Source organism: Anoplophora glabripennis, unplaced genomic scaffold (assembly GCF_000390285.2).
Source record: "Anoplophora glabripennis isolate ALB-LARVAE unplaced genomic scaffold, Agla_2.0 scaffold558, whole genome shotgun sequence".
Taxonomy (NCBI): Eukaryota; Metazoa; Arthropoda; class Insecta; order Coleoptera; family Cerambycidae; genus Anoplophora; species Anoplophora glabripennis.
The window spans coordinates 1-14,453 of record NW_019416738.1 but is presented as its reverse complement, the minus strand read 5'-3'; the positions used below and the strand labels follow the sequence as shown (position 1 = coordinate 14,453).

Genomic DNA, 14,453 nt, shown 5'->3' with positions numbered 1-14,453 from the left:
TTGGCATGTTTCGACCGGTAGACACGTCAATGTCGGAAGAATTTCTGTCGGACAAATTTAAATCGGCATTTGCAACAAAATTTCCAGTTACTTAAGCTAAAAATAAAAGATGTGGTCTTGACTTTTCAAGACCCCGGGAAATTGCCATGTTTTTGGACTTTTCCGAGTAGAAAAGCGGAGGAATCGAGAAAAGTCGCAGAGGAAAAATGTGGTAGACTCGTCAAAACGAAGCTCCTCAGGAGTTATAAAGTATGTGGTAATCAACTTTTCAGAGGGGGCCTGTACTGTGGACTATAATAGTTGGACGTCGTAGGGGAAGGTGGGTAGGGTCTGTTTCGCCCCTAAATAAGTGAATATTGCTTTTATGGCTCTAGGGATGTGTAAAAAGACATTTTTCTACCATTACTACCTGTCATAGTAGTTGGATATGGATCGGTTATTGGGGGGGTATGTAAGGCAATGGTGTGGGGTGGGTCCATTTGGGCTAAAATCGATTGATTTTTGGTTGTCTGATCCCAAGCTAGAAAATCATCCATTTTTTAAAATTTTCCAGTGACTCTCCTCCTTTATTAGGTGACATTTTTAGGGTGACTGATTTTGATAAATAATTCAGTTATTCTAATTAATTTTTGAGTTACGTTCTGTTTTGCGTCCAAGGAAATAAATACAAAATAGTGGAATTTTGCAGTTAGTTTTTAGTTCCCATATTTATTTATTTAAATAGGCTAAAAAGTTGCACTTTTATACTTGAACTTTTGATGGCCGAAGTCTGTTGACTGGCGAGGCCATAAAAATGCAATTTGACTACGCTTCATTAATTAATATCTTGGTTTGATGTCATTTCTTATATACTTCACAGACAGAGTAATCAGTAGTAGTTCATGTTTTCAAGGTCAGTCGTTTTAGGTAGGTACTTGACATGATATCTGAATAGTGACATTTCTCTTCCCGACGTTTCTCAGTTTGCAACCTGCATGATAAAATTGGATGAAAAATATTTTTTGTATCATCGTTGCAATTCCAATATTTTCAAATCCAAACAAAAGTATTGGAAGTAATTCTGTACTTTTTGCTTTGATACTTTCTTCTTTTTAAAACCAATAGAAATGACCCAAATTTTCATAAAACAAATAATGCAATGTATCTATTAAAAGAAGATATTTAAATAATACTATCTTTAAACATTATCCTTTCGATGTGACTTATGCTTTTATGCATCAGTCTAATATAAAAATTTAATTAATAATACTTATTCTATCTGATCCTCAAGTTCGCTCTATACGTGATGAAACTTTCTGTATATGGAGTTGCCCATTTTGATGTTATTGACCATCTGAATATTTATGCAAAAATCGTTGTAAATCTAGAGAAAATATAACTACCTTACGAAATTAAAACTACAGCTCTCAACTACATTTGACTAAAATTTAAATCGGTTAAGCAATTAAAGTCGATAGGATTGTCTGGCAATTTAATGGTGATATTTTTAACTTGGCAGCTGTCGGCCTCGCAGCAATCCCTCTCCGTGATCCTCGGCACACACGAGTTGTGAATAGGCGAGCACGCCTCCATAAGGACTTTCGGGTTGAAGAGAACTTGAAGTAGCTCACTTCCTGTCTGACAAGACAACGTCCTTTTCTGCGGAACGAATTCCCTGTTACATTTCTCTATGTCCCTTATCGAAGTGCTGCTCTCTCTCCAGCTGTTCGTGGAACTCTTCTCCGATACCGCCGAGGCCACCCTCGATCCTATGTGGCACCTAATTTTAGTGGTAGTGAAGAGCGCCCGATTATTTTTTTCCGGCCTAAATAAAACTATGTACATTTTCGGGACGAACAGGAATATCCACGTTACCATCGCGCTCAGAGTAACGCACATGCTCATCGTTATTACTTTCGAGTCGCTTCCGAAGTAAATCGGGACGAAAGCTATCCAAATGACGCAAGTAGTGTACATGGCGAAACCGATGAATTTAGCCTCGTTGAAATTTTCCGGTACGTTCCGGGTTTTTACAGCGTACAACGTGCACAGCAAAATGAGGACGAAATCGAACGACAGCGGAGTCACGATGCCTTCCGGCGTCGTGTTGCATTCTAACAACGTCTTGTGGCTCATATACACGTATTTTATGTCGGAAGCCTGGTAGTGGAGCATGCTGCCTGCTATAAAAACTTCTATAGCAATTAGGAAGAGTGTTATAACAACCTGAGCGGCCGCCGACATGAACATCGGTTTTCTCGTGGGAAAACGTTTCTTGCTGCCCGCTAAAATCCGCGCTATTCTATTCGTTTTTGTGAGCAAGGCGGCGTAGATCATCGCGAAGCTTATTCCGGGAAGGAATCTTGTTAGGGCGCAAGACACAGGCGAAGGTTTTGCTAATATAGCAAAAATAGAGGCGTGTGACAAGGTCATGCCGGCTAGAATGATGTAGCAGAGCTCTTTGGTCGATGACTTCACGACTGGGGTGTTATTGTATTTCAAGAAGACGAAGAATGCGGTCGATGTACTAAGGAAGCCCATTGAGGAAAACATCATGGCTACGATGGCTTGTGTGTCGAACCACTTTACGTATTCTACGGGTAGAGGTGGGCAACCTGTAACCAATAGGTTTTGTGAAACACAAATAAATATCATTTTGGAAGTTGTAATAAGGAAATGAAGTCGAAATAACTAGTAATGAAATACAGGGTATCCATGAAAGGATTAGCAATCTTTCGGAATTGTGTAGCCCTTGCATGAATAACAATAGTGTATACAGGGTGTAACTTTAAGTGGGGGTCAGTTTTTTACGGATAATAATACGTGTTGCCGTGAATACTGAAATTATTTTTTTGTAATCAAATAAATACTCGAGTTATAAATATTAATTTTTTAAACTGTGCTTTAATTCTTGTGTACGCCGCCCCTGAACGGAGTAAACTAGCGCTCCCGGAATTTACGTATGAAGTTGTATTCCTCGCTACCGGCGTTATTAGTCGCTTTTATATCAACTACATTGTACGAAGTTAAAAAATCATTTAGCAAATTAGATTGTTTTTGTATAATTTAGGGACCTGTTATTTTAAAGTCACCATATTTTTTTGATATCAACGTGGTAGAAGAGCCGAACTTCGAAAAAAAAGTTTTACATTAATTAATAAATTGCAAAGCCTACTTGCCGATGTTGATAACTACTTTTTTGGAATTTTAAATAAAACCGAATTTTTCTCGAAAACTGTTATAAATATGGCAAACCTTATATCAATCGAAAGGACATTTGATTTGACATTCAACAATAGCAATTAATTTGGGTCAATCCATTAGAAAAAAAAAATTATTCATCTTCTAAGATTATCAAATGTAGGTCTTAATATTTCCGGTCACGAATAACTTAGTTTTTTTCCAAAAACGTAAAATATAGAGAAATTTGTGCTGAAACGAACGGTCTAAACCGCATGTTTGTAACTTTTAATTTAGATGCTACTTAAACAGTCGAATATCTCGGAAGCTGCGGCATCTAGGTACATGTATGGTCAACAAACTCAACCTAAAATAAAGCGAAAAAGCACTTATATACAAGGTGTTCTGTTCAAAATAACGAAGTTGTGTATCGTGCAGAAGAAGCGAGGCACCCTATATAACTGAAAATATTTTACAGGGATGCCCAATATAATTTCAGACAACTTTTAATATAAAACATTTTTTCATTAAATTTAAAATAACAGCTATGGAAGAATCCGCCTTCGGTGAAACACCCGGTATACGGGTGGCCCAGAAATAACTACTAAAATTTTAGCCACGTATTTTTAGCTCATCAAAAGCAACAACATTTGTCTAATATTTTTATGTAAACCTCTTAGTTTGTGAGCAGTGAAGCATAAGTCGAAACGCTGAGTTTAATTAATTAGTTACAAATCAAGAAGCATAATAAGTGAGATTTAATTAGTATTTAGTATTTAGGCTAGCAAAAATATTAAGATATTAAATCAAACGACAAACATTTTCATTAAAATACGAGGTATATTCAGAAAATAACCGATTTTTTTAATTATGGAGATATTTAGTTATATGCGGTTGGCAGCATTGCGTTGCGCATAGCCTCCTCTGTAGCCACATGTTCTTGAATTGCTGATATTTTATTTAGTTTTGGTGATGTTGTTAGTGACGATTTTTGAAATGTGCAATTTTCTAGAACAGCGGTGCAACGTGAAACTGCGGAAATTCTTCACGGAGACGTTTCAACTTTTGAAAATGCTCACAGTTTTTTTTTCGACTTTAATGGATTTTGAATTCTTACCTGAAAGTGAAACAGTGAACCATGTGTAATATAAAGGCGTTTTACAACGGTTACGCAAGACCGGATTAACCTGTGGTGAGGCCCGGGGCTACAAGCTCTACGTATGCCCTCTTTCTAAAAATAAAAAAACGACATTAAATACCTAAATAGGCTTTTTCTGATTCTAAAAAAAAGAGACACGCAATCACCAACTTGTCAATATAAAATTTCAAAACCTAAACACTTTTTGGTTTAATTCTAAAAAAAAAAATTCGCAACAGAGAACAGAGTTGTGGCGAGACAACTCATGGTTCTTATCCCATGACAATGCGCCCACACACTCAGTCAGTTCGTCAATTTTGTGCCAAAAATCAGAATACTGTCCCTCACCCTCCTTACTCGCCACACCTGCGATTTTTTCATATTTCCGAAATTAAAATCAGTGCTGAAATGACGCCGTTATCAGACTATTTGATGACATCAAACAAATTCATAACCGACTTTAAAGGCCATTTCAAATGAAGATAACGAGGACTGCTTCACGAAATGGAAACACCGCTGGCAGAAGTGCGTGAATAGGGGCGGGAGTACTTTGAAAAGGACAAGGACCAATACTGTATAAAATTAATACTAAAGTTTAAAAAATAAAGTTAGATTATTTTCTGAACAGACCGTGTATTTCTTTAATTCTTAGACATTGCTTGTTAGCGTAACTGTAATGAGAATAAATTATATTAGAAAAGTGTTAAAAAAATATGTTGGATCAACGTTGCTTTTAATGAGTTAACTACGTGATTAAAATGGGGCACTCTGTATATTTAAAAACGAATATATTATTTTTACTCTACAGGGTGTTTCTCAATAACGTGCTAATATTTAAAGAGTTTATTCTTGGGTCCATTTTAAGAAAAAAGCTTCATATGAACATGTGTCATAAAAGTCTTAATTTTTGAACTACAGCGTGCTAAAATTTTATGAAAAATCATTTTTTTATGATAACTTTGGTATTACCCTAGATATTTTTTTAAATTTGGTACACGCCCTCTATTCATCGAGATGCATTTTCTGATGTACAAACAATTTTATTATTTTTGCCAGTGGCGTCTGTACAGGTTTTGTATTGCATATTTTTGAAGAAAAATATGTTACGCTACTGCTTTATCTTAAAGTAACGTACCTTAATAAATGTTGTAAAAAGCATTTTACCTACGACCACTACTGTAAATACTTAGAAACACACCGTTTGCGATCAATGTAAGATTCCTATTACGTACGGTAAAAAAATCGCACAGTTTTCCTAGCAACCGCCTAGCAACGGTCAATACAATACTATTTGTATTGAACGTTGCTAGGCGGTTGCTTGGAAAACTGTACGATTTTTTACCAAGCTGTGCGATTTTTTACCATACGTAAAATAGGATTCTTACATTGATCGCAGACGGTGTGTTTTTAAGTATTTACAGTAGTGGTCGTAGGTAAAGTATAGTACGTAATACGTGGTGTAATGCAATTACGCACTCATAGAATTACGCACTCGCCGCTACGCGGCGTCGTGCGTAACTTTTCCATTCGTGCGTAAAATGNGCGAGTCCATGAGAAGAAGAGCAGAGGCGTGCATATTTGCAGGAGGTGGACATTTCTAACATCTGATATAATTTATTTCTTTGTGCGTTCAGGGTAATTTTCTTTTACCATTCCAAAATGTATGTAGATTACTGTAATTTCATAATTTCAACGTTTAAAAGTTATTATCTTAAATAAATTATTGTTCAAAGTTACATAAACTTTTTTTTTCTCATAAGTGGTCCAATAAGATGCAAATGAATGAATTATATTTTTTTATGCGAAAACCGTACGTCAAACGAAAAAAAAAAGACACCACATTTGCTCAGAAAGGAATGAGGATTTCAAAAATGATTTTTACTTTAAGAAAAAGCAGTGTCGTAACATATTTTTCCTCAAAAATATTCAATACAAAACGTATACAGACGCCACTGGCAAAAATAATAAAATTGTTTGTACATCGGAAAATGCATTTTGATGAATAGAAGGCGTGTACCAATTTGAAAAACACCCTGTAGTTCAAAAGTTAAGACTTTTAGGACATATGTTCATATGAAGTTTTTTTTCTTAAAATGGACCCAAGAATAACCTCCTTAAATATTAGCACATTATTAAGAAACACCCTGTATAAACAATTTTTAATGAAGAGGTTTGATTCTATTTTAAAACTATATGGGAAGAAAAGTACAAATATTCTAAATTATAAACAAAACGAAATTTAATAATTACACAGGCCAACAAGGAAAAAAAATAGAAGGCAGACAATACTTCCCCGAAGGTTTTTGATGTGCTGAATCCGAATCTGACCGAAATTCATGCACCTTGACCTTTTAGGTTAGGAAATCTCAAAAACGTGAGGTCATTGGAAAATTAAAGTTAGATTCGAATTCAGCGACCCAAAAAATATAAAAATACGTTATGTCTGCTTCCTAAAAATGTCTTTATTTGGCTGTGGTGTAAGAAAGTAGCTGAAGTAATAATATATGTCTTAAAATATACATAATAAAAGTATATTACAGGTATATCTATGTAGCAAAAATTAGTTATTGTTAAAGTTCGGCACTGGAAATTTTAATATAATGGAATAAGCTCGTGGCGAAGCAGTAGTGAACGTTCGACTAAGCGTTCATGGAAACTGTTCCAACCCGATGGTTGCTAAAACTTTATTAACACAAATTTCCTGCTATATAAAAACGTTTACTCTATCAGAGATGCTGCACTCCATACTTAAAGTAAATAGAAGCTTGGTACTTGGCAAAGGAACATTTCCTATTCGTTGAGTTCTTCGTGATATGTGGGATTTATTCCTTCATGCAGCTATACGAATAATAGATTACATTATTCTCAATGCTCGAGAGGTAAACACTTACGGTCCACGATTTCTTTTCACATTTACCGCAGGAAGTAGTCTTTTTAATATTTCCATTCTGCTGTATTATTTTTGAAATGGTAGAATTAAATGGTGTACCAACACTCACCACAGGTTAGTTATAACTGGGACATTCTAGCTTTTTTTTGTCGTTTATAGAATAAAATGGAAGTGTATGTTCATAGAGTTATGAACCAATGTTTTCAGATGTCGTTTTTTGTTGCAGTGTAACGAACGGATACGCTTACGTAAGGAAACACTTTTAAATTATAAAATTAATCAAAACGCCATCTTCAAGTTTTGCCCATAAAAAAATTGATTCATAATTTTATCATGAAAGGTTGAAGTTTTATACGAAGATTGAAAGTCTCAGGTCTTCAAAGCAATAACTAAAGAATATGCAAATACGATAATTTGTGTTTTTTGTACTAGAATGGTTTTAGTTTTTTGCCGACTGTTAAGTAGAAACATATATCGAAACGAAATATCGTACAAAATATGGATAAACAAATTGTCCAACAAACAGCACCATTCGAAATATTGTGAATAAGTTTGAGGAAACTGGTTCAATTCAAGATTAAAGAAGTCAAATTTTATAGTCGTAGTGGTCGTTCATAAGATATTATTTAAGCTGTCAATGATAGTGTCACTGCAGAACCAAACACATCAATTCGTCACCGTTCACAGCAATTAGGCATGAAACAAACCACTCTATTCGATATTTTGCATAAGATCTTCACTTAAAGGCTTACAAAATACAGTTAACACAACATACTTTTTCGAAAATGGAGCTGAAAACGTTGTTACTGTGGATGGTGCTCGATATCGAACGATGATTAATAACTTTTTATGGGATGAATGTACTTTCAACATGTTATACAGCAACGGAATCAATCGCTTGAAACGGCAATTTAGTAATCGAATATATTCTCGAAGAGATGTTAATTGGCCACCAATTCGGCTTCTTTTTTATGGGTTTCTTTGAAGAGCAAAATTTATGCTGACAATACTCAAACCAATGAACTATTATGTGAACACGTGATGATGAAATTTGCTAAAAGATGCTAGAAGGCTTGTAGAGTAGCAAGATGTGGTAACCTATCTGACATTATTTTCTGTTATTAACCGCAACGTTTTTACTTTAATATTCAATAATTAATTTTCAATAAAGGTATCTAGTCATTGCAAATAATTAAAAAATCCAAAAGTTAACTCAAATTTGAACACCCCATACAAAACTGATGTCGCACTAGGACGCCAAATGGAAAGCCATGCCAGCGCAACCAGCAGCGCGTCCAATCAGAATGCAATTAATTAAATTTAAGCCAGTAGTGCAGTCATTTAATTAAATTTAACAAATACATTCTAATTGTCTGCGCTGATGGTGGTTTTCATATGGCTTCTCATTTAGCTCCCAAAAAGAAACTGGATTTGATTTCGTTAGATTTTAATATACAGGAGAAATTGGGGTAATAGTAACAACTACTACGAAAATTCCAGACTTTGTAAAAGCTAAAGCATATTTTAGTTTTATTCTTAAACTTTCTGGGGTTATAGAAAACTGGAGTAAAATTGGTCAGTTTGGTAAACTAGACCAGTGAAATGGTTAAACTATAAAGAGTTTAGGTCGGAAGATTTTTAAAATCCATCAAACTAAATTATCATTCTCGTGTTATTCTGTGCAAATTCTTTTGTTTCTATTATTTTTTTCATTCGCCAGTTTTCATATTAAGATATATGTTTTTGTCAATCATCTCCACTTTCTTTTGCTTTATCAATGTCAAAAGGGTAATTTCGAAGTTTCTAATCGATTCTACTCCAACGCATCTCGTAACCAGTTTATTAAACAACAACAAACAAATAAAAAATCCAATTTATGCAGAGAATACATATACCTGCAAAACATTTACAAGAAGAAAACATATAAAATCTACATTATTCGTAACAAACACAATTCCTTGCTTTATCAGCAACAATGGATTTCTGACAATAAATTTAACGATATTGAAAAATGTACGATCGCACTCATGTAACGCGTAGTATCACTCCATTAAACTTGGTTGTGGTATTCAGATAAAGCCCTTTAACTTTGAGTGGTTTAAAAATACGCGCTAAGAAAATATTACATTTTATTTTATTTTATTTTTTTTAGCTTTACGTAAGTATTATACCACTGTCGATATTCTTCCATTCTACATGTTATTCTGATTTAAAACATAGTAATAGAATTTTAGACATTTTTCTTTTTTTCTAGTAGGTTAAAATTTCTTGAAAAGTTTGTCTATAAATATTTAGATTAAACGTATTTATCAAATTCGTCCTAATTACACATTCTCACCGTATCCAATTAAAGTGCCTTATTCGTTATCGCAAAAAAATAACATTCGGTTCATTTTAATAATGAAACGTAACTACAGGATCATTCAGAATAAATGCTAAAAAGAGAAAATCGTAACTGGTGATTTATAATAATATAATAATCCCAAATTTTCACCACCAAGAACGGCGGTAACATCACTTTAACAGCAAGGCGAAGTTTCGCATTGTATTAGCTATGTTCTGCCCAAATTTGGTTAGTGCAACTCTCTCGGTTTCGAAGATTCAATAGTCAATTCTATATATGTTTTCAGCCACGAACATTTAATAATTTCAAATATTTCCAAGAACGAAGGTGAACACTTTCAACAGTAAAACAATGTTTCGCATTATATTAGGTATGTTCTATCCGAATTTGGTTAGTGCATATCTCTTGGTTTCGAAAATTCAATGCCTATGCGTGTTTTTAGCCAGATAAAATTGAATAATTCCAAATATTTCGAATTTTCACCTCCAAGAACGGACAACATTTTTAACAGTATGTTAATGTTTCGTATTGTATTAGTTATCTCCTGACCTTTGGTTAGTACATCTTTCTTGGATCGAAAATTCGTTTTCAACCACAGAAAATTGAATAATTCCAAATACCTATTTCGAATTTTGACCTTCAAGGTCGGTAGTGACAACATTTTTAACAGCAAGGCGATATTTCGCATTATATTAGCTATGCCGTGTTCAAATTTGGTTAATGCATTTGTCTTGGTTTCGAAAATTCAATATCTATGTATGCTCCAAATATTTCGAATTTTCACCACCAAGAGCGTCGGTGACAACATTTTTAACAGCAAGGCGATGTTTCGCATTGTATTAACTATGTTCTGTTCAAATTTGGTTATTGCAACTCTCTCGGTTTCGAAAATTCAATATGTACTTATGTTTTCAGTCATGAAAATTGAATAATTCCAAATATTTCGAATTTTCACATCCAAGAACGGAGGTGACAACATTTTCAACAGTAAGACGATGTTTCGCATTATATTAAATATATCCTGACCGAATTTGGTTAGTGCATCTCTCTCGCTTTCGAAAATTCAATACCTATGTGTGTTTTCAACCACAGAAAATTAAATAATTCCAAATATATCGAATTTTCACCTCCAAGAACGGCGATGACAACATATTTAACAGCAAGGCGATGTTTTGCATTGTATTGTATATGCCCTGTTTTGGTTAGTGTATCACTCTCGGTTTCGAAAATTCAATACCTATGTATACTTTCAGCCATAGAAAATTGAATAATACAAATATTATAGACGTTTATGGGCGTCATTTCAATAAAAAAGTTTTCTACAGAAACAAATAATTTTGTATATAATAGCTGAATTATTTAGGACTTATGACCATTTTGACGTCACGACGCTATGTGATGTACATATGATATATTTTTTGCAGTTTAAAGAAATTTCGACTTGTATTAACCATGTTTTATGCCGCCATGTGAGTAGATTCATTTTTTAGAAGCAATATTGAGGTTACGCATCATTTAGATGTATCGATGTTGGGGTAATGTCATGTAATATCATAAGATACGACGTAATGGAGAACGATTAACAGAAATCGAGTTACTGATATATACGTTTTTAGTTATCTATTTTTCCTTTATAAAACAACTGTTACTTTGATTGCAATTGAATATACATAAAGACTAATTGTAAGATGAGGTCTGTATTCATGTTTCTTTAAATTTTTGGTTTTACATGTAGCAATTTAGTTTATGAAGTTTACTTAAAAATTTCTTATTAAACGACATTTTCAATAATCTTTTTAATTACAAAATTGCTGTCATTTGGGAATTTACATACTAAATGCTCTAATTTGTACATTCCGGTGTCCAATAATATGTCATTGTTATTTATGACAAATATATTATTTTCAAGCGAATTTCGTTTTTTTAACGGCAGGACTATGAATATTATCGTCATTTTCTTCGGACTCGCTGTCGTTCGCTTCCCCCATCCTTACGCCGCGTCACGGCTCGCCGAAAAACCAAGCGACCCACTGACTTTTGACAATATTTCTTATGTACTTAACATATTTCCACAAATAAAATATTTTTATCTGGGAAACTTCTCGGGTTGCCGATTATGACAGTATTTTTTTTNATTTAACAGCAAGGCGATGTTTTGCATTGTATTGTATATGCCCTGTTTTGGTTAGTGTATCACTCTCGGTTTCGAAAATTCAATACCTATGTATACTTTCAGCCATAGAAAATTGAATAATACAAATATTATAGACGTTTATGGGCGTCATTTCAATAAAAAAGTTTTCTACAGAAACAAATAATTTTGTATATAATAGCTGAATTATTTAGGACTTATGACCATTTTGACGTCACGACGCTATGTGATGTACATATGATATATTTTTTGCAGTTTAAAGAAATTTCGACTTGTATTAACCATGTTTTATGCCGCCATGTGAGTAGATTCATTTTTTAGAAGCAATGTTGAGGTTACGCATCATTTAGATGTATCGATGTTGGGGTAATGTCATGTAATATCATAAGATACGACGTAATGGAGAACGATGAACAGAAATCGAGTTACTGATATAGACGTTTTTAGTTATCTATTTTTCCTTTATAAAACAACTGTTACTTTGATTGTAATTGAATATACATAAAGACTAATTGTAAGATGAGGTCTGTATTCATGTTTCTTTAAATTTTTGGTTTTACATGTAGCAATTTAGTTTATGAAGTTTACTTAAAAATTTCTTATTAAACGACATTTTCAATAATCTTTTTAATTACAAAATTGCTGTCATTTGGGAATTTACATACTAAATGCTCTAATTTGTACATTCCGGTGTCCAATAATATGTCATTGTTATTTATGACAAATATATTATTTTCAAGCGAATTTCGTTTTTTTAACGGCAGGACTATGAATATTATCGTCATTTTCTTCGGACTCGCTGTCGTTCGCTTCCCCCATCCTTACGCCGCGTCACGGCTCGCCGAAAAACCAAGCGACCCACTGACTTTTGACAATATTTCTTATGTACTTAACATATTTCCACAAATAAAATATTTTTATCTGGGAAACTTCTCGGGTTGCCGATTATGACAGTATTTTTTTTGCCGCTAGCAACTTAATTTGTTTAACAATAGGCCGTCAACTTCGACAGTCTGTAACTCCGTTGATTTTCAACGAATCTTCACGATTTTTTTTTACTTAAAGCTCTTTTTATAAGCTTTCCGAATATGTAATAATATATAACTATATCACGCGCTTGCGTCGTATATTTCATTTTGCAACTAAGGCTAAAAAATAAAAAAAAATTCCAGGTTGCAAATTTGAAATTAAAAAAAAATGATCGATTTCAATGTATTATTATGAAATCTGCCATGAAAAAAATCAGTGCGATTGTGGAAGATGCTCGGGATCGTCCAGACTAATAATTAGTTAATTTGTTTATAAGGCCATAACTTGTAAACTATTCAACTTACCGATTCCAGATTTCGTGTGAGTTATTAGACAGTGATAAGGTATGAGAGGATGCGATGCCAAATCGTTCTGGTAATAATAACGCAGTTTATAAATGTTTAATTCAAAAGTCATAAATAAAATTCTTCAGTGTATAACTTTTGATCTAATCGATATTTTTTGACGCTCGAAGGCTAGTTTTGTAGGTCTTTTGAAGACGAAAAAATTTATATTTACTACTTTCTCGTGGAAATGAACGGAAAAAAGTTATAAGCGAAAAACGTGAATATACGTAAAAATTATACAATTAACTAGCCTGTAAACAATCTTATTGTACATAATATTTAGCATCTATAGTGATAAATTCAGCTTGCCGAAACAAAAAGTCGCGAAATGATCATTTCGCAGCTCTTTTTCCTGGCCTGTACTCTGATTTGTACTTATAAGAAAATAATTATTAAAATATTATGTTAGCTGCAAAGATGAGTTTTAAAAACGATTCTTTTAAGTTATAATTTTATTTTAACAAAATTCAAATGAAAAGAGTAAATTAACAAAGCTTGAGAATTTGATTTTTGAGCTTAGTTTCGAAATTCCGGTACAGGGAGACACCAGAAATACGGACATTTTTTATCATATATGACGACCTTTAATAAAAACAGCAGCGTAATTTTATAATCCTCTAGAATTTAAGCTGACATAATATTTATTCCGTTTTCAGCAATACCAGTTGGCACACGTCGCACATAAAGCAGCGTACTAAACTTCGGCTTTAGTGTTCGGGGTTTGAGGGCTGTAAGGATTTGTCTGTTTCGTGATCTAATCATCTTACCAATTTTTTGTTCGTCGGGAGCAGAGCCTAGAGGACACTTCCTGCAGCTCCCGCCGTCATCTTCTAAAACCTCTCCGGCAGGACACGGGACGCATACCCAACAGCACCGTTTATCTTTTCCGCCTTGCTGGACATTCTGTAACAGGCACACATGTTATCAGCTCAAATATTTTTAAGTCAACAGTGGAAAAAAGGGCGTTCGGGAATATTAAATAAAATATAACGTATTTTTAATGAGGATTTTAAAAAGTCTATAGAATTTTTCTACTTCTTACAGAATCGTGAGATGTAAACTTGGTTTAAGTATGTACAGAGTTTTCTAGAGTATATACAGGGCGTTTTGTAACGAATGGACTATAGTGTAACTGGAGGTTCTTGGAGTCAGGACCTAACCCAAGATTACTAAAGGGACTAGGCTGCCTGGTAAGTTTTGACCATCACAGTGCAGTAGAGTGACCCGTCATTTGGAGGAATCAGTATTTCTACAATATTTGTGCAAACAATTAGTTCGAAATTGATTTACATATATTCTTGAATTAATTCGATGGATCTGGGGTTTAGAATGTGTGAACCCGAATACAAGTAATTAGAATAGTTTCTATGATTTTAATTTTATTGATTAAATGA

At 33.7% G+C, this 14,453-nt stretch overlaps 1 protein-coding gene across 1 annotated transcript; it reads right to left on the bottom strand.

Moving 5' to 3' along the window:
• Positions 1 to 260: 260 nt before the first annotated feature.
• On the bottom strand, positions 261 to 13,962 carry LOC108912327 (metabotropic glutamate receptor 5-like; the record flags this gene model as incomplete). Its single annotated transcript, XM_018717535.1, has 2 exons — positions 261 to 2,594; positions 13,827 to 13,962. Coding segments are annotated over 2 exons (1,320 nt in total), but the record flags the coding sequence as incomplete, so codon positions are not given.
• Between the last annotated feature and the right edge of the window lie 491 nt (positions 13,963 to 14,453).